The sequence below is a fragment of the Pogoniulus pusillus genome, chromosome 13, assembly GCF_015220805.1.
Source record: "Pogoniulus pusillus isolate bPogPus1 chromosome 13, bPogPus1.pri, whole genome shotgun sequence".
Lineage (NCBI taxonomy): Eukaryota > Metazoa > Chordata > Aves > Piciformes > Lybiidae > Pogoniulus > Pogoniulus pusillus.
In genome coordinates, this window is record NC_087276.1 from 15,974,114 (window position 1) to 15,994,552 (window position 20,439).

General features: G+C 56.4%; 1 protein-coding gene across 8 annotated transcripts in view; it reads right to left on the reverse strand.

Moving 5' to 3' along the window:
- Nucleotides 1–7,515: 7,515 nt before the first annotated feature.
- Nucleotides 7,516–20,439, reverse strand: part of LOC135180580 (ankyrin repeat and fibronectin type-III domain-containing protein 1-like) — a 250,354-nt gene continuing 237,430 nt past the window's right edge. For all 8 annotated transcript variants that reach the window (XM_064153127.1, XM_064153126.1, XM_064153129.1 and 5 more), the window contains 10 exons: nucleotides 20,087–20,219; nucleotides 18,889–19,008; nucleotides 17,818–18,033; nucleotides 17,320–17,486; nucleotides 16,778–16,928; nucleotides 15,901–16,069; nucleotides 15,043–15,209; nucleotides 14,229–14,439; nucleotides 11,916–12,592; nucleotides 7,516–9,373 (listed from right to left, as the gene is read on the reverse strand). In XM_064153127.1, the coding sequence (XP_064009197.1) occupies nucleotides 9,086–9,373; nucleotides 11,916–12,592; nucleotides 14,229–14,439; nucleotides 15,043–15,209; nucleotides 15,901–16,069; nucleotides 16,778–16,928; nucleotides 17,320–17,486; nucleotides 17,818–18,033; nucleotides 18,889–19,008; nucleotides 20,087–20,219 (2,299 nt within the window). In that variant the 3' untranslated portion in view covers nucleotides 7,516–9,085. The remainder of the gene's footprint in view (nucleotides 9,374–11,915; nucleotides 12,593–14,228; nucleotides 14,440–15,042; nucleotides 15,210–15,900; nucleotides 16,070–16,777; nucleotides 16,929–17,319; nucleotides 17,487–17,817; nucleotides 18,034–18,888; nucleotides 19,009–20,086; nucleotides 20,220–20,439) is intronic.

Sequence of the window (20,439 nt, forward strand, 5' to 3'; positions counted from 1 at the left end):
TTGTTTGGTGTGAGGGTGTTGGAGCCCTGGGACAATCTGCCTAGAGAGATTGTGGAGTCCCCTTCTCTAGAGACATTCAAAACCCAGCTGGGCACCGTGACCCTGGGCAAGCTGCTGTGCCCTGCTTTAGCAGGAGGGTTGGACTGGACAATCTCCAGAGCTTCCTTCCAACTCCCATCATGCTGGGATTTTCATGCCCCTGCTGGAAGTGGGTTGATGAGCAGCAGGATCAAAAGCCTCTGGCTCACTGCAGCACAGAGCTGTGCACAGCTTCCCTTGCTGGGAAGCAGCTGCTTGGGACTCTCTTTTCACCTGCCTCAGCCCTTGGGAAGCCCCAGGCTGGAGCTGGCTGCCCAGAAGACCACAGCAGCTCTGTTGCTGAGGAGTCATTTTCGGCAGGCGCTGCTCCTGAGCCAGCCACATTCCTCTCTTCCCCCTAACCCCCAGTGTGGCATCAGCCACAGCCAAGCCACAACAGAGCCCTCTGCACAAGCAGATGGCACTGCTCCTGCTGCCAGCTGCAGAGGGCTTGTCACTGTGGTGGTATCAGTTGACCTTTCCCCCAGCCTTTTCCCTTAAGACAGTGAGCTTCCAGCAATGCTCCAAAACTGCAACTTAAAAGTAGCTGAGGCAGATCCATAAATCCTTAAACCAGCCTTCCCTTGGGTGGTGTTTGGTGGAGCAGCCTCAAAGGCCATGTGTGCTTGGGCACAGAAGCAAGGCAGGGACAAGTATGCCAGGGTCCCACTTCTGTGCCCTGCAGCCAGCGTCGGTAGAACACAAGCACAGATTGCTCCACCAGGCTGGTGGAAAAACCCTGGCCCAACAGTGGCTGCATGGCCCTGCCAGCCTGCCTGACACAAGCACCAAGAGAGAAATCACAGGGTGGTGGTGCCCCAGGACTGAAGGTGGGAGGAGGGAGGTGGGTGGCCTGCCTCAGCAGTGGGAGCCAGCACTGCAAGGTCTCACCACGAGGTTTGGCTTTTTGAGTTTAATGATGGAATGGTAGGGGTTGGGGTGGATCTGTGGAGGTTAGAATCATAGAATCAGTCAGGGTTGGAAGGGAACACAGGGATCATCTAGTTCCACACCCCCCCCCCCCCCCCCCACCATGGGTAGGGACACCCTACCCTAGATCAGTTGTAGATCAGGTTGTAGAGTCCAACCCCGCTGCCAGAGCAGGTTCACCCAGGGCAAGTCCATCCAGATGGGGCAGCTTTGGAATATCCCAAGAGAAGGAAGGAGATTGTTGCCCTTCTACAGGACAACATTCCTGGCAAGTGAGCATCCAGCAACCTCTGCTGCTCCAGACAGCCAAGTGCTCAGACTTGGGCGTGGTGAGGATGGTCTCAGGTGAGGATGAGCTCCCAAAGAGGGCACAGGTTGATGGTGCTGTGGCCCAGCTGCCTATCTGGCACTGAAGCTGAAAGCATGGAGAGAAAACAAAAACAACAACAACAACAACAACAAAATACCAGCAAAAAAAAAAAGAAGATACAGAATGCAGAATGGCAGGGTTGGAAGGGACCCCTGGAGATCATCCAGTCTAGCCCCCTGACAGGGTAGGTCACAAAGAACACACCCAGATGTGGCAGGAAAGTCTCCAGAGAAGGAGACTCCACAACCTCTCTGGGCAGCCTGCTCCAGGCCTCCAGCACCCTCACACCAAACGAGTTTCTCCTCATGTTGAGGTGGAACTTCCTGGGGTCCCGTTTGTGTCCATTGCTCCTTGTCTTGTCACAGGGCACCACGGAGCAGAGCCTGGCCCCTGCTCCTTGACACCCAACAGACAGACATCGAGAAGGTCCCCTCTCAGCCTTCTCTTCCCCAGGCTCAACGGCCCCAGGGCTCTCAGCCCTTGCTCCTCACACAGCTGCTCCAGTCCCTTCAGCATCCTCATAGCCTCTGCTGGACACTCTCTAGCCTATCCCTGTCCCTCTTGAAGTGGGGAGCCCACAGCAAATGGCAAGAGGAAGAGGAGCAAGCTGATGACTTGCTGCTGCCTTAATTTACAGCTCAAACAACCCCTTCAGGCCAAATACATTTGCAGCTCCAAAGCGTCTTTGAAAGCTGAGTCAGCACAGCACAGCTCAGCCTTCAGCTGCATGCTTTGTGATCTCCCAGCGTCAGCTGAGGCTTCACGGAGCCACCAGGGCTAACCAGTTTTTAATCTGTTGGATTCTTCTTCCACCCAAATCCAAACCTTAGCCATGATACAGACGGTCAGAAAGGTTTGTTGGGTTCAACCTCCAAAATCCTTGAGGTGGAACAAATTCAGAGGTAAGTCAGTGGCTCCCTGGGGTGGTTTGGAGTTTTCAAGGGAAAAGGAGTTGGTTTAGAAAAGAAAAAAAATCAACTTTGTGAGGTTGGGTTTGGGGTTCTGTTTGTTTGTTTCTTTGTTTCAGGGTTTGTTGTTGTTGATTTGGTTTTGTTTGTTCTTTGTAGAATCATAGCAGGAGGGTTTGAGTTGGAAAGGATCTTCAGGATCACCCAGTGCCAACCTCCTGCCATGGGCATGGAAACCTCCCACCAGCCCAGGTTGCTCAAGCCCTGATCCAGCCTGGCCTTGAGCACCTCCAGGGAGGCTGTGACTCTGTGATTCTGTGATCCTGTGATCCACAGCCTCCCTGTGCCAGTCTCTCCCCACCCTCACTGCCACGAATTTCTTTTTCACCTCCACTCATTTCTTTTTCACCTCCACTCTCAGTCTCCCCTCTCCCAGCTCAAAATCATTGTCCCTCTGTCTGTCCCTCCCAGCCCTTTTCCAAAGTCCCTCCCCAGCTCTCCTTCAGGTACTGGAAGGAGGTTTTGGAGTGGGTTTTTTTTGTTGCTTCCCCATGAATTTCCACCTTTGTCTTTCCAGCTCCTGTTTTGCCCATGCTTTCTTTTTCAGGCCTCTTTGGGAACAGAAGAGCAGAAGACTTTCCTGTGTGCTGGGAAATGTTCAGGGGGGGTGGAAAGAACTGGTTTCTTCCTGGTCTCTAGGTGGCTTTGGAGAATCTCAAGCCAAAAAATCCTAGACACACCAAAGTCATCTGGAGCTTTCCAAGGGTGCTAACATCACCAGGGCTCTCATCTTCTCCAACCCAAGTGTCTTTGTGGTTGGCAAATTGCAAGCTCAGGCTCAAATCTGCCTTGTCCAACCCAGTTCCACATGGGAAGTGGCTTTGCCCACAGCCTACAGAGCAGACCAGTGTGTGGTTGCTGGGTCAGATGAGTAAAGGCTCCTGGACAGCCAACCTCAGGCCAACAGTGTTTTGCTCTGTGGCTGCCTGGCGAAGCTGCATCCTCAGTGGGCATCGGTGCCAGGCATGGAAAGTGTGGGCACCCTGCAACCCCCCCATAAATCTGATCACACCCCATGGCAATTACCTGACAGCTCTATTTATAAGCTGGGTGGGGAAGCAGCTCGTGTCACTGCACAGAGTTCCTACAGATGGGAGGGGGATAATTGAGGCACTAATTGCATGCCCTGGCACTCCCCCTCAGTTTGGGATGGCAGCCACGGCTCCTGCACATTCTCACCTCCTCTGACACGGACAGAGCAGGTTCAGACGGCTCTGCTCTGCTCACATGGCAGCTGCTTTACGGGAAGAGTATCTGCTCAGCTTCCCACCGTGACCAGAACCACGGAAAGAAGAAGAACCCAAAGGCAAGGGGCAAAACCAAGCAGGAACAAAACCACCACCAGCAAGAACCAACCAAATAGAAGGGAAAAAAAAAAAAAAACCAACAACCAAGGGAAAGGCAAAAAAGGGAAAAAAAACCCCAACAGCAAAAGTTCTGTGCCTCTCACTCCAAGAAGGACACTGAGGGGCTGCAGCAGGGCCAGAGAAGGGCAACAGAGCTGGGGAAGGGTCTGGAGAAGAGGGCTGAGGAGGAGCAGCTGAGGGAGCTGGGGGTGTGCAGTCTGGAGAAGAGGAGGCTGAGGGCAGAGCTCATTGCTCTCTACAGCTCCTTGGAAGCAGGCTGGGGGTTGGGCTCTTCTCCCTAGTGATTATGCCCAATCCCTGCCCGGCTCCTGCTGCCCACACCATTGCTGATCCAGGCCAAGATGCCTGTGACCTTCTCGCCCACCTGGGCACCCCTTGGCTCATCTTCAGCTGCTCTCACCCAGCACCCCCCGGCCCTTTTCTGCTGGGCACTTTCCAGCCACTCTGCCCCAAGCCTGGAGCCCTCCTGGGGTTGCTGTGCCCCAAGAGCAGGACCCAGCACTGGGCCTTGTTGAACCTCATCCTATTGGCCTCAGCCCATGGATCCAGCCTGGTCAGAGCCCTCCGCAGAGCCTCCTACCCTGCAGCAGATCAACACTGCCACCCAACTTAGTGCCATCTGCAAACTCTCTGAGGATTCCTCCACCCTCTCAAATAGATCATTGGTGAAGATGCTGAAGAGAACTGGCCCAGCACTGTGCCTTGGGGAACACCACTGGTGAGTGGCCACCAGCTGGAGCTAACTCCACTCCCCACCACTCTTTGTGCCCAGCCATCAGCCAGTTCTCAACCCAGGGAAACCTTCACCTCTCCAAGCCAAGAGCAGCCAAATTCTCCAGGAGGCTACTGTAGGAGGCTGTGTAAATCACACAGCATTTGCCAGGGCAGGACAGAGGTGCTGCAAAATCCATTTCATGAGGCTGAAGATGTGTTTGGGGCAGGAGCGAAGCTTCCATTGGGGTATCACAAGTTCCACTGTTCCTGCTAGAAGGGTTTCCTGCATGAGTGCTGTGCAGCACCCACCTTGCCCACTCTGGCCCCTGCTATTTCTCCCTTTCACTTCCAGGCAAGGGGAGGAGCTGCCAGAAGCCATGAGCAGATTGTGTTCCCTACACCCTGCTACGCCACCAGAGAAATTCCTGCAGGAAGGGACAGCACAGCCAGCAAGGTCCTCCCATGGGCAGGGGCTCTGCCCTGGGAAATGAAGGTAGCAGATCCCAGCAGGGTCTAGCTGCAGAGCTTGCCCATGGCCACTCCAGCAGAAGAGACAGCACCTGGCTTTGGGTCACATCTTCTGTCTTGATGGAGCAGGTCTTCTAGGTAGGAAGAACAATTGCTTCAAAAAGGGGGAAGGCCTTTTCCCCGCTAGGGTCAAATAACAGGGCAGAAAAGTTCACAGAACCACAGAATTGTTTTGGTTGGAAGAGACCTTTCAGATCATCAACTCCAACTGCCAGCACCTGGGAAAGTGGAACTAGTTTTACCTTGCAGCAGGAGATGAGTGAAAAGGGCATGAAATGAGAGAGGAGCCTTTTAAAACCTTCCTTTGCCACTCAGCTCTGTGTCCTGGGATGCTGTCAGCACTGACATCAACGTGGCACTGTTGAGCTGGGGGTTGGTGGCAGGTTTTGAATGTCTTCAGAGCAGGAGGCTCCACAACCTCCCTGAGCAGCCTGTTCCAATGTTGATCAGTGTTTCTCCTCTCCATCCTCTTCCCTCCAAAGCCAAAGACAGGAGCCAGGTGCTGCATGTTGAGTGCTGTGTTCAGTTTTGAGCCCCTTGGTCCAGTAAAGACATCGAGGGACAGGAGTGTGTCAAGAGAAGGGCACAGAAGTTGGGGAAGGGTCTGGAGAATAGAGCTGGTGAGGAGTAGCTGAGGGACCCGAGGATGTTCAGCCTGGAGAAGAGCTGGCTGAGGGGAGACCTCATTACTCTCTACAGCTCCCTGAGAGGAGCCTGTGGTGAGCTGGAGATTGGTCTCCTCCTCCTAGTCTCAGGTGATAGAAGGAGAGAAACTAACCTGAAATTGTGTTCAGGTTGGAGATTAGGAAAGATATCTTTGCTGCAAGATGGTCAGGGATTGAAAGAGGGAGACAGTGGAGTCCCCATCCCTGGAGGTGTTCAGGAAAACTGTGGCCATGGCAGCTGGGAACACAGTTTGATGGCCACGGTGGCGTTGGGCCAACAGTTGGTCTCACTCTTGGAGGTCTTTCCCAACACAAACAGTTCTGTCATTCCATGATTCACCTCCATCCTCAGCTGCTCCTGCCACTTCTGCTTCCATCCCAACACAGCTCTGATTCTGTCAGAGTCCAAAGGAAGGCTATGAAGATGATGAAAGGGCTGGAGCACTGCCCAGTGAGGAGAGGCTGAGGGACCTGGGGCTGTTTGGTCTGGTGAAGAGAAGACTTAGAAGAGATCTGATCAATGTTTGTAAATATCTGAGGGCTGGGGGTCAAGAGGGAGGGGATGTGCCCTGGGACAGGACAAGAGGCAATGGCTATAAACTACAGCACACGAAGTTCTACCTCAACATAGGGAAGAACTTCTTGACTGTAAGGGTCACAGATCACAGGCACAGGCTGCCCTGAGAGGGAGTCTCCTTCTCTGGAGACTTTCAAGCCCCATCTGGATGCATTCCTGTGCCACCTGAGATGGATTCTATGGTCCTGCTTTGGCAGGGGGTTGGACTCGATAATCTATAGAGGTCCTTTCCAACTCCTAACATCCTGTGAGCCTCTGAACACTCAGGGACAGGGCTTTGCTGTCCAGTCCAAGCCCTCCTGGCAGAAAGGAGTGAGGTAGCTCCTACAGGGGCATCAGTGACATGAGCCTTACCTTGTGAGGGACTGCCAACCCTGAGCCTTGCTTGCTGCTGCTTGCTTGGACGTGTCCGTGCCAGTTGCAACACAGCTGTGAGCCCCTTGCTGCCTTCCATGCTCCTCTCCTGGAGTTCCTCCGTGGAGGAGGCTGCAGGACCAGCTTAGTGCACTTAGCTGCAGACACTCAGACCCTGCAACCATCTGGCTGCCAACACCATGTGGATGTGACCTCCTCCCCATGCTGATTTTATTGCCACTCACAGCTAGGAAGCCCAGGAAAAAAAAAAAACATTTCAAACTTGTGCTGTGCTCCCACAGTTAGGATTTGTGCATTGACATAAACCTCTGGCAGGTGGCAAAGCCCCAGTGGCAGCTCAGCCTCCACTGGGTGGGCAAACCTTTAGAGTGGGCAAACCTCCAGTGGCAGCTCAGCCTCCACTGGGTGGGCAAACCTTTAGAGTGGGCAAACCTCCAGTAGCAGCTCAGCCTCTACTGGGTGGGCAAACCTTTAGAGTGGGCAAACATTTAGAGTGGGCAAACCTCCAGTGGCAACTCAACCTTTAGTGGTGGGCAAACCTCCAATGGCAGCTCAGCCTCTACTGGGTGGGCAAACCTTAGAGGTGGGCAAACCTCCAGTGGCAGCTCAACCTTTAGTGGTGGGCAAAACTTCAGTGGTGGCTCAACCTCTACTGAGTGGGTAAACCTCCAGGGGTGGCTCAACTTCTAGTGGGTGGGCAAACCTTTAGTAGTGAGCAAACCTCCAGTGGCAGCTCAACCTCTACCGGGTGGGCAAACCTTCAGGGGTGGGCAAACCTTGAGTGGTAAGTAAACCTCCACTGGGTGGGTAAACTTCCCCTGGGTGGAAAGCATCCCATTAAAGATGAGCCCAGCCCTTGAAAACGGGGGTGATTCGAGGGAAGGGTGACTTGGGAAGGGCTGAAGGACCACAACTCACCAAGGCACAAGAAGGAGAAGAGCTCTACACGGTCAGCAGCAGTCATCTTTACTATGGACCACAGGAGATCAGAAAAAGAACCTTGCTAACAAGAGCCCTAGAGGCTAACAAAACATCATGCTGTAGGACGTACAAGAGAGGCCAAGCACAATCACCAGAACAAAACAGCAACCAAAGAGGAAAGAAGATCCCAGGGGGATGGGTGGGAGGGTTGCAGTGGGTGCCCTATAGCAAACCTCTGGTGGTGGTACCAACCCAGCTGGCATGTGAGGTTGGCTGTGCCACTCCTTTTGTCTCTAAAACAAGTCAGAGGGGCTTCATCTCTTGCACAACTCCAGGGTCCCCAGCACAATTATGATGGGTTTTTGTTTTCATCAGGGGAAGAAAAAAAAACACCCAACCACTAAATAATCCTATCAGTTTGTCCCAAGGTTTGGAACAAAATTTGCTCCAAGGTATCATTTTCCCAGAGAGGTTATGGAGTCTCCCTCTCTGGAGGCTTTTGAAACCCATCTAGGATGTGTTCCTGTGCCACCTGCCCTCGATGATCCTACTCTGGCAGGGGGGCTGAACTGGATGATCTCCAGAGCTCCCTCCCAACCCTTACCATTCTGTGACTCTATGAAACTGAGCAAGCGACTGTGGATGCCCTGCTTTAGCAGGGGGGGTTGGACTGGATGATGCCCAGAGGTCCCCTCCAATCCCCACCATGCTGGGATTTCCATGCGCCTGCTGCAAATGGGTTGATGGGCAGCAGGATCAAAAGCCTCTGGCTCGGAGCAGCACAGAGCTGTGCACAGCTTGCAGCCCCTTGCTGGGAAGCAGCTACCTGGGACCCCCTCTGCACCTGCCTCGGCCCTTGGGAAGCCCCAGGCTGGAGCTGGCTGCCCAGAAGACCACAGCAGCTCCAGCCTTGAGCAACCTGGGCTGGTAGAAGGTGTCTCTGCCCGCAGCAGGGGGGTTGGAACTGGATGATCCTTGAGCTCCCTTCCAACCTGACCTAGGATTCTACAGGATCTATGTGCAAGAATCGTTTCTCCAGGTACAGTGCAAGGAGTGCAGGCAGGAAAACACCCTCTCAGTGCTGCCTTTGTGACTCATGTTCTCTCCTGGTGAACACCACAACCCACCCCAGCAGTCCTCTGTGGCTTTGCCTTCAGTGAATCCCAAACAAGGCTTTACAGAAGGAAAAAAAAAAAAGGTATTGCTGCTCCTTCTTCTTCTAATTTTTTTCCTCTCTTTCTTCCCCTCACTTCCCCTTTGAAAACTGTTTACTTTCAAAAATTCCATTCCTGCAGAGATTCCTCCCAAACTCTGAGGTCTCTGCACTCCACCCTCCTCTTCTGCAGTCAGAAAAACTGAGTCTTGGTGTCTCTTTGGTTAAAAAAAAAGAAAGAAAAAGGGGAGGGGGGGGAAGGGGGGAAAAAAAAAAGCAAGGAGAAGAACACAAACAACTAAGACACAGCCCGGTGTGAGCCCATTCCACCCCGCGGACGCCTGATGAGAGGGTGTCTGTGGAAGAAGGAAGCATCAGAGACGAGCTGTCTGCTCTCTGGAAGCTGAGGTCCCGCACCGCCCCGCCGGCTCTCCTGCTCTTATACGGTGGTCGCTGGCCCGTACTGGAGCACCAGAGGGGAGGTCTCCTTGATGCGGACGTAGAACCGCCCCTCGGGCTGGCTGCTCTGGAGGGACAGCGGCAGGAAGTCATCGGGAAGCCACCGCTCGCCCTCGTCGGAGGCGAACAGCAGTCCGAAGTGCTCCAGCTGCTCCTCGCTGTAGCAGAAGGCGGCCGAGGTGCCCAGCACGGCGCGGGAGATGGCGTTCATCTCCAGCACCACCAGCTTCACCACCTCCCCAGCGGACGTCTGGCTGGTGATGTGCAGCTGGGAAAGAGAAAGGTGGGAGAGACGGATGGTGAGGGGGAGGAAGGAGGAGGACCCAGGGGCGGGTAGGCAGCACACGGTGTGGCCTACAGCGGTGAACGTTAGAGTGGAGGAACAGCCGCCCCGGTGGTGCCCAGCGAGCCAGGGGCAGCAGCCTGGCATGGGGCCGTGAGCACACCATGCCCAGAGACACCTGGGACCCCAACTCGCACACCACTTCCTTGCCCTCACTGCACTCTCTGCGTCCTTCCTTAACAGCTCAGCTCTTGTAGCTGTCACCTACGGCTCGCCAGCTCCGTGCAGGCTGCGCCACCGCCCCCCTCCCTGCACCACACGGGGACAGTGCCAGCCCTCATCCTGGCACCACGGAGACATTTGCGTCAAGTCCCTCTCACGGGCAGGATCCAGACCATCAGAGCAGCTGAACCACAACAGCTCTGGCAAACTAGTGCTGAGCAGAAGCCTCTGTGGGAAGTGGCACTGAATTTCATCCCTTCATGAGCTCAGGGTTCTTCCAGCCCTTGCTCTCCCTCTGTGCTGCTTTGGGGACCGCCCTCTGGATCCCAAACGTGGCCAAGAAAATGAGCTCGTCTGGGCTCCGCCTGCTAATGACCACTGGGAGCCTGCTACTTGACTTCAAAGGCCCTGGAGTGGGACATCCATCCCAGCCCGGGCAAGGCGACGGTTTCCTTTGGCACCTCCATTCAGACTCTATTCAGAGCACCACGAGCAGTGCCCTGGCAGGGTGGTCTGAGCCCTGGGCCCACGTGAACCCTGCCAGCTCCCAGCAAGGCTCAGCTGATTTACACCGTGGAGGAGCCTTTGCACTCAGCCTCCTTGCAGAACAAGATGGTCAGAGGCTTGCAAGCAGGCGTGTCCAGAAGCCAGGCAGGCAGCCTGCCAGCACTCCAAGGGCTGCCTGCAGCCACACAGAGGTTTGTCATCTGTGCTCAGAGGGAAAATAAACCCCACTAGGCAGGCTCCCCTCTGCTGCCTGCCTCCTTCCTGGGCACGGAGAACCTGGCTGTCAAATCTCCCCAGCAGCCCAGCAGTTCTCTCCTCCCTCTGCCGTTTTATGGCTGGGCTGCTCCACCAGCTTCTGCTCTGGGCACTGGGAATGTTGGAAGGGAAGGAGCTTCCAAGGTCCCTCTCTTCAAGGAGGACGTTGAGGGGCTCAAGCTGGTCCAGCGAAGTGCAACAAAGATGGCAAAGAGTCTGGGTAACAGGGCTTGGGAGGAGCAGCTGAGGGAGCTGGGGATGTTGAGCCTGGAGGAGGCTGAGGGGAGACCTCATTGCTCTCTACAGCTCCCTGACAGGAGGCTGCAGCCAGGTAGGGGGTGCTCCCTAATCTCAGGTGACAGAAGGAAAGGACATGTCCTGAAACTGTGCCAGGGGAGGGTTAGGCTGGAAAGGAGGAAAAATGTCTTTGCTGCAAGAGTGGCCAGGGACTGTCCCAGGCTGCCCAGGGAGGTGGTGGAGTCCCCATGCCTGGAGGTGTTCCAGAAACATGCGGGACATAATTTAATGGCCACAGTAGTGTTGGGTTGATCACCTTGGAGGTCTTTTCCAGCCCAAACAATTCTATGAGTCTAGGATTCATGTCTGTGAGCAAAGGAGGCAGCAGAGCCAAAGGGGCACCTGCTTGAGCTGTCTTCCCTATAAGACCCCCTCTGTAGGAGATCCCACCCAAAGCAGATGCTGGGGATCACAGGTGGGGGTCAGTTCAGCAGTGAAGCCATAATGTAGGTGGCAGAGCTGCTCTGATGGACCTCAGTCCTTGCAGTAAGGAGACAGCTTTGCCTGCTCTTCTTCACAGGCTGGACACAAGCAGCTCCTGCCCTTCCTTCCCCAAAAGCACACAGGGCTGGAGTGGGAAGCACAGACCCCCAGGGAGAGGAGGCTGTGGGAGGGCTGGGACAGGGCAGGGAGGTGACAGGTGGATTTTGGCTTGGGAGCTCATTTTGTTTGAACACCAGGATGGGTGAGGGAAACTCATCAAAGTGACCTTTCACAGAACCATAGAATGGCAGGGGTTGGAAGGGACCTCTGAAGATCACTGAGTCCAACCCCTTTGCCAAATCAGGACCACTTAGGGCAGGTCACACAGGAACACTTCTAGATGGCTCTTGAAAGTATCTAGAGAAGGAGACTCTCTGCTGACTGCCTGCCCATAATGAATGTCAATAACCCATTGTCAGCTGCTGAACCACAGGCCAGGAGCTGAAGCACAGCTCCACTGCCTGATCCCCCCAGAACACCCTACCCATGGCCCTGGCTTGCCCCCTCTGCATCAGTAGCTATTGGTCTCGCAGATCCAGGTGCCACATCCTGTGCTGCTGGAGCCTTGTCACTACTGCAGGGGCAAAGGGCTGCAGGGCACGAGTACTGTGGCACAAAAGCTTCCCCCAGGATGGTGGAGAATGGAGAGGGTAGCGCTAGGGGAGGAACAGGTGAGCTCCCACTGCCCACATCCCCCATCCTGCCAGCCCTTTCCGTCCGGGCACAGAAGAGCTGCTCCACTGCCTGCTGCAGGCTGCGGTACCTTGACGCTGGTGTCTTTGGAGAGTCCAGTTTCGTACTGAGGACAGACCCGCAGGGTGACAGAGCCTGGCTTCTTCCCTCGGTCGCCCGAGCAGCCCCCGGGCTGCTCCAGCTGCTCCTGCAAGTTCTGAGTCCACTCGGCCGAGCGCGTCCGGAAGACAGGCTCCGAGCCCTGCCCGCCCCGGCCACGCTCGGGGCTGGGCGCGGTGCCAGTCCCCGGCCTGAGCTGGCCGCACTGCTGCCCCGCGGTCCTGCTCTCCGTCGGGGAGCTGTCGACGGAGCCGGGGCAGGACTTTCTGGCCGCCTGGCAGTGGGGCTTGGGGAAGTCCAGGCTGCTGGTGCGGACGCAGTAAGCGTGCCGCTTCTCCGTGATGCGCAGCAGCTCGATCTGCCGGCTGGGCAGCACAAAGTCGCTGTCGTAGAGCTCGGCGTGGGGCTGCGGCTCCCCCGCGGGAGCTGGAGGTGGTGGCGGTGGTGTCTTTAGCTCGTGGGTCTGCAGGACGTCCGGAGCACTGTCCCGCAGGCTGCGGGCGGCTCTCCTGCTGCAGCACTCGGGCCCCGCGGAGGAGTAGAGCAGGTCGAGCTCCTTCGGGCTCTGTGCCCTGCTGGAGTCGTAGTCGCTGTCAGTGGCCAGGAACACCTCCGAGGAGCCCTCCTCATCTGACAGCCCGTGAGAGTCTGGAAGGGTGCAGGAAGAAAAGAGGGGCTCAGCCTTCTGCCAGCAACCTTCCAGTTCTCACAGAAGCAGAGAATAATCTGGGTTAGAAAGGAACTTTACAGCTCATCCAGTCCAATTCCCCTGCAGTCAGCAGGGACAGCTGCAGCCAGAGCAGGCTGCTCACAGCCCCACACAACCTGACCTGCAGTGCTGCCAGCCATGGGGCAGCTCCCACCTCTCTGGGCAGCCTGGGACAGGCTCTCCCCACCCTCACTGTCAAACATTTCTCCCTCCTCTCCACTCTCAATCTCCCTCTTCCAGTTCAAACCATCCCTCCTTGGCCTGTCCCAACAAGCCCTGCTCAAAAGTCCATCCCCAGCTTTCTTTTGGCCCCTCAAAGCACTGAAAAGCCACCAGAAGGTCTCCCTGGAGCCTTCTCTTCTCCAGGCTGACCAAGCCCAACTCTCCCAGCCTGGCCTCACAGCAGAGCTTCCACCCTGCCAGCACTTCTGTGGCCTCCTCTGGCCCTGCTGCAACAGCTCCCTGTCTGTGCTGTGCTGAGCACTGCAGAGCTGCCCCAGCACTGCAGGGTGGGCCTCAGCAGAGTGAAGCAGAGGGGCAGAATCCCCTCCCTGCCCATGCTGCTGGGGATCAGATCAGCCCAGGACAGTCTGGGGCTGGGCTGGCAGTGCTGGGTGCCAGCTCCTGTCCAGCTTTGCACCCCCAGCACCCACAAGTCCTTCTCGTCAGGATTGCTCTCCACCCCTTCAGCCCCAGCCTGGGTTGGTACTGGGAGTTGTACTGACTCAGCTGCAGGACCTTGCCCTTGGCCTTGTTGAGCCCCATGACTTTCACATGTGCTCAGTCCTCCAGCTTGTGCTTTGTTTGCACCAGGTAGAGTCCAACAAAGCCTCTGAGCATTTACCCCCTTACTCTACACCTAACAAGGCACAGGCAGAACCACAGGGTATTAGAGGCTGGAAGGGACCTCCGGAGATCATGGGGTCCAAACCCACTGCCAAAAGTAGGATCCCCCAGGGTAGTCTGCACAGGAATGCATCCAGGTGGGTTTGGGAAGCCTCCAGAGAAGGAGACTCCACAACCTCTCTGGGCAGCCTGCTCCAGGTCTCTGTCACCCTCACTGTAAAGAAGTTTCTTCTCGTGTGGAGGTGAAATCTTCTCTGTTCCGGTTTACATCCATTGCTCCTTGGCTTATTGCTGTGCACCACCCAAAAGAGATTGGTCCTCTCCACTTGGCCCCCACCCCTCAGGTGTTTGTACACATGGATCAGATCTCCTCTCAGCCTCTCTTCTCCAGACTAAGCAGCCCCAGGGCTCTCAGTCTCTCTCCACAGGGGAGATGCTCAAGTCCCCCACTCATCCTCATGGCTCTCTGCTGGACTCTCTCCAGCAGGTCTCTCTCTTTCCTGAACTGGAAGGCCCAAAACTGGACACAGTATTGCAGGTGTGGTCTCAGCAGGGCAGAGTAGAGGGGGAGAAGAACCTCTCTAGACCTGCTGGACACACAGGTCCTGCCCCAACCCAGTGCAGCTGTACCCTGACCACACTCCTGCCACCGGCAGTGCAACCAGCCAGAGCAGCCCTCCCAGCCCCAGTGAGCCCAGCGGCAGGAGCTTTGTGGAGCTGGGTCCTTACCGGAGTTGAGCTTACGGCTGGTCTCCGGCGAGGCTGCTGGGGAGGGAAGGTAGTCGAGGTGGGAGGAGCTGGATCGGGGTTTCTCCTTGGCTGCACCACCAGCCTCGCCGAGGAAGCCACCGAGAGACACCCCGCCCGAGGGCTGCTTGTAGCGGGCGTGCTGCAGGGCATCCATGATCCAGCGCATCTCACGCCAGATCTCCTCCATTTGCTGCCAACAGAAGCAAGGAGACCCTTCAGAAAGCAACCACCAGCACCAAGAAAGCCCCCCAGCAGAAGGCGGGCTCTGCTCGAACACCCTGCCCAAGAGGAGGAAGCTCTGGGGAATCCCTGAGTCAGGAGAACCCAAGACAGGCTGCCCAGAGAGGTGGTGGAGGTCCTGTCCCTGGAGATATTCCAGAACAGCCTCCGTGGGGCCCTGGGCAGCCTGCTCTAGTTGGAGGTGTCCCTGCTGACTGCAGGGGGGTGGGCAAGATGACCTTTCAGGGTGCCTTCCAACCCAAGACAACCTGTACAGACAGTGCTCAACCACCAGCAGCTGCTGGATCAGGAGGACCTGCCTGCCACAGGCAGGGGTGCTGGGAGAAGGTAGCATGGGGAACATCTATCCCAAAATGCACTTCCAGGATCCTTGCTAGCAGGGTGGGGACCTTTGCAGTGAGAAGTTGCAGCTGCCACAAGGTGACAGCCACCAAGAGCAGTGAAAAGCCCCAGTGCAGATGCTCCTGGATCTCAGCCAAGACACAACTGCCCTGCTCCTGTCCCGTGGACACCATCAAGCCCGGCTTCCTCCCTGAGCACTTCTGCTCCATACCTGCATGTAGTCCTGGATCTGCTGGTGCCTCTGCTTGGCAGTGGAGAGCTCAACGTCGGAGAAGGCCTCCCTGAGGCTCTGCTGAGACAGGAGTGACTCCAGCTCCAGGAGGGCAGACACCTGGCAGTACTGGGTGATGAACTCCCGGTCATAGGTGAAGAAGTGGACTGGGGGAAGGGGGAAAGGAGATGGGAGAAATGAAAATGATGTGGGTGTCCTACAGGCTTCTCCCCCTCCCTCAGCACAGGGAGGAGACAACATTGTCCTCCTAGCCCACCCTGACAGCCCACAGCATTCCCCTCCACCCCTTTTCTCTCAGGGAAGGAAGATGGGATAGTTCTAGCCCACTTCACTGCCTGTCCCATCTCTCTGCAGGTCTCAGAGGACAAGGAGACCATCAAGGTTGGCTTTCACAGAATCACAGCACTGTCAGGGTTGGAAGAAACCCCAAGGATCATCCTGTTCCAACCTCCCTGCTTTGCACTAGATCAGGTTGCCCAGAGCCACATCCAGCCTGGCCTCAAAAACTTCCAGGGATGAGGCTTCCAGCACCTCCCTGGGCAACCTATGCCAGTGTCTCACCACCCTCAGGGTGAAGAGCTTTTTCCTAAGGTCTAATGTATCTCTCCCCTCGGCTAGCTTGGATCCATTTCCCCCAGTCCTGTCACTACCTGACGCCCTAAAAAGTTCCTCAACAGCTTTCCTCTAGCTTCCCTTCAGATATTGGAAGGCCACAGTAAGGTTTCCTCAGAGCCTTCTCTCCTCCAAACTGAACGAGCCCAGCTCCCTCAGCCTGTCCTCACAGCAGAGGTGCTCCAGCCCCCTCCTCATCCTCGTGGCAGCGTTCCCTGTCCTCACCTAGCTCGAATATCTGCAGCGGCAGCGTGAGGAAGCCGGAGCGAGGGGTGTAGGGGTTGTTCTGGCCTGGAGCAGTGCAGACATCATCTGAGGGAGGCAGCAGCAGCAGGAAGGAGACCTGGTCCCCAAAGTCCAGCACCTCTTGACTGTACAGACGGAAATCTTTGGCCTGCAAGGAGACACTGCAGGTAGCAGCTGCAAACGTGACCTGCTAGGGCCTCCACCAAGCTTTCAGCCACAGAGGAGTCCCCAGGGACTACCTGCAGCCAGGGGACACTTCTGTTTCAGCACACAAACAGAAGTTCCTGCAAGCCTCCCTGTCTCTCTCATTCTCCTCAACGTCTCTAACTACTGGTCCAAGCCACTACAACAGGGTCTCAGAGAAGAATTTCCACCAGCTCAGAGTGCTGCTCAAAGAGGTGCCCCCATAGTTGCTTGCCATGCCTCACATGCCTGGACTTAGGCCAGTGGGCACCTTCCCAGGGAATACTGAGCATGGTGGAGAAGAGATTTCCCACCATGCAATCTGGCTCCATCCCACCACTGGCCAGGGACCATCCTGCTTTGGAGGGGCAGAGTTGGGCCGGTCCTGTGCTGCAGGAGCTGAGCCCAGGAGCAGAACATGCAGCAGGCAGCAATGCAAACCCAGATTCACCACTCTTGCTTCAGAACTACAGGCGTCAGCTCCTCCAGACAGCCCCCCTGGGCAGGCAGACACTTCAGATGCTGGCTGTACACCACCAGCCTTCTCTTTGCACAGGGTCCCAGTGATGCCTCAGGCCCCCAGAGAGGTACCAAGGGCTGGGGTACCCCTCCTGCCACACTGACCAGCATGGTGTTGCACAGCCCCTTCCCAGACCTCTGCACCTGTCTGTACCTCTTGCAATGGGATGTTGACCAGGGTTATCAGCTCCTTGATGGCCACTTGGAGCTCCTGAAACAAGTGGTTCTGGGAAGTCTCAGCCTCTGGCTCCACAGGAACAGGCTCATCCATGCTGGCCATCTTCTGCAGCCATTCCCACTCCTCCCTGGAGAAGGAGAGAGACATGAAGGAAGGAGAAGCTCAGGGTGGAACTAACTGTACAACTGCTACCAGAGCTGTTTGCTTGGCTGTTCCTCCCTCAGATGGTGCTGCATCACAAGTGACGCTGTGGGGGTAGAGGAGGACCTTGGTTCACTCCAGCTCCAGGCAGCAGGACTGTGAGGGAATATTCTGATGCTGCCAGGAGCACTAGAGCAAAAGCAGGAGGTCAGCTTGGATGGGATTTTGAGCAGCCTACTGCAACTGAAGATGTCCCTGTTTGCTGCCAGGGGCTTGGACCTTTAAAGGTCCTTTCCAATCCAACCCATTCCATGATTCTGTGAGGGTGCTCAGAGGCTGGGTGGGTCAGAGGAGCCTGGCTGCCCTGCAAGCCCCACCTGGAGACGTTGGGGTTGGAGCGAATCTTGACGTGGCACAGGATGTTGGGGAGCTGCTCGGGCACCAGCACTCGGATCTGATCCACGGCACTGCAGAGCTTCAGGTAGCCCAGGTAGAGGCCTGGGGAGAGGGCATGGCTGCTCCGCTGGTGGTAAGCCAGCTTGTCCTGAGGAGAGAGGCACTGGGGTGAGCAAGCCCTGGCAGTGGACATCTCTCTTGCCCTCGTGCTGGCTGCCAGCCCAACCAACAGAAGGGAAAGGGCAGAGCAAATACAATCCAGAGCTGCTGGGATGAACCCAGCTCCAGCCTGGTGCCTCCCCTCACAAAGCAACAGGACTTTGCAGCCTGGGTGGGCTTTGCTGCCCTGCTGCCTGCAGCCAGGACCCAACCCTTGGGGGTCTGGGCTTTGCCCTGGGCCTTTCCACCCCAAGGGGAAGCAGGAAGCCCCGAAGTGGAGCACACCACGACTCCCTGTGCCCAGAGCACTGGTGCAGCACCTGGATGGAGATGAGCAGCGTGTCCAGAGCAGTAGGCTCCTCTGGGGAGGACACTGACTTGCGGCTGCTCTGCAGCTTGCAGACCGGCACCCAGCGGACGCTCTCGAAGGTCTGGTTGGTCTTCACCTCCTTCAGGGTGACGATGAGGATGTTGCCCTGTTTATCTTTGACAGGCTCGAAGAAGACCTGCCCCAGATCCTGGATACCCAGCAGCCCCTGCATGATCACACAATCACAGAACTTTAGAGGTTGGAAGGGACCTCCAGAGAGGTCTAACTCCCTGCCAAGCAGGATCCCCCCCCACAGGGTGGTCTGCACAGGAATGCATCCAGGTGGGTTTGGGAAGCCTCCAGAGAAGGAGACTCCACAACCTCTCTGGGCAGCCTGCTCCAGGCCTCTGTCACCCTCACAGTGAAGAAGTTTCTCCTCATGTGGAGCTGAAACCTTCTCTGCTCCAGTTTGCAGCTGCTGCTCCTTGGCTTATTGCTGTGCACCACCCAAAAGAGCTTGGCCCCAGCCACCTGCCCCCCACCCCTCAGGTGTTTGTACACATGGATCAGATCTCCTCTCAGCCTTCTCTTCTCCAGACTAAGCAGCCCCAGGACTCTCAGTCTCTCTCCACAGGGGAGATGCTCAAGTTCCCCACTCATCCTCAGGCAGGAGAAAGCAGAGTGTCAGGGGACACCCTCGAGGCACAGTGCTCTGCAGGTCTGGGCAGTCGGGATGTGTCTGAGGGTGTCCTCTCTGCCAGCTGGAAGCCACTCATAGTATCATAGTATCATCAGGGTTGGAAGAGACCTCACAGATCATCGAGTCCAACTCTGCCCAGCAAAGACCCACCTGGCAACTGCCAACCCCTCAGCATGAGACTTGCCACAGATCCTGACACTCCATCACCACACTGAAGTCCTGCCAGGGAGGACAAGGTAGGAGCACCCTGATCTGACACTGGCCAAGCTGGCACAGCCTGGGCTCTTCCTGGCTGTGGTACATCTGCCTTCTTCTCCCGAGGGTGCCCAGCCTACAGTGCCTCCCCACACCTGCCCGATCCCTGCCCAGGCCCCACGCCACCTGCATCTGAGAGATGGCCAGCAGCATCTTGAAGCGCGTCTGCAGGACGCAGGAGCAGGAGGACTGGGAGACGGTGACGCACTGCCGCAGCCACAGGATCTCCTCCCACATGCACGACACCTGCAGGGCACCACAGGGCTGTCACCAGCAGCCGCCCTGGCCTGCGGCTTCTCACACAGAGGCGCTCTGCGGCAGCCCGTTTGGGTCAGCTGGCTTAGGAAGGGGCATGGGCACAGCTCCTCTCTCAGCTGGCATTTCACACAGTCACAGGATTGGTCTTGTAGGAAAAGCCCTCCAAGGTCATCAACCATCCACCCAACACCACCAAGGCCATTAAACCGTGCCCTCCACATGCCATGGCCACACGCTTCTTGATCACTTCCAGGCATGGGGACTCCACCACCTCCTTGGGCAGCTTTTCAGTACTCTTTCAACACATCACAGGCACCCCAAGATGCCTCCAGAGCCTGTACCCAAGGGAAGCACCATGCCATGCCCCCCAGCTATTTGTCTTCCCCTAGGGCTGAGACCTTCTTAAATTTGGGTAGATAGCAGCCGAAAGAAGAAGGGAGAAGACAGATTTCTCCCTTGATAGATAAGGACCATCCAGCCAAAGATTTTCAGAGCATCCCAGAGTGGGTTGGAAGAGACCTTCTAAGCCTTTCCAGTCCAACTCCTACAGTTAGCAGGGACATCTGTAGCTGGAGCAGGTTGCCCAGAGCAACCTGTGCACTTCTTGGTCCATCCTGAGCCCCAGCAAGTGTCAGCCAAGCCCTGGTGCCTGGATGGAGGAGATGAGTGATGCCCTCTTGGTTGGCCTTGGCACTCCTGGACTACAATCATCTCTCAACATCACTCTGCTCCACAGACCACACAGCAGAGATGTCAGGAAGCCACCAGATCTTATGTTGCTTGGTGGGAGTAGCTGGACTAGCTCATGCCCATGGTGCATGTGGGGTGTCCCCTGATGCTGCTCCCAGCCCAAATTCTGAGCCAACCAACCCTATGGCAGCCCTCAGTGCCCCACATATGACAGGCACCAATGCCCATGAAGGTGCTCTGCAGATTGTGACACCCACAGGGTGGTGGCCATCATCTCAGCAGTGTGCAGGCTGGTGGCCAAGAAGACAGAGATGTGCCAGGAGACACACTGCTGCCATGGCCCAGCATACAGCACAGGGTCCCTGAGCACCCCCACCTTGGTGAACCAGAGAAAATCCTGCATGAGCAGGCAGGAGTAGGTGTCATCGATCTCCACCACAGGGATCTGGTCTTCATGGGTCACCAAGATGTTGTCATCCTTGTAGAAGATGGCTGTCAGGTAGAGACCCCTGCACGGGAGGGAAGACAGACTTCAGGGTCACCCCGAGCTGCATTTCCCAAAGGGTTTCTCTCCCAAGGGGCCCCTGGCCCAGATCTCAGCTCCTCTCCAGCAGCCCATGGCAGAAGCAGCACATGGCCAGCACAGGAGCAGGAACAGGAGTCCAGAGCCGCCAGCAAGGTGAGCCTGGCTGATGCCACAGGATGTTAGGAGTTCAACAGCCTTGTCAG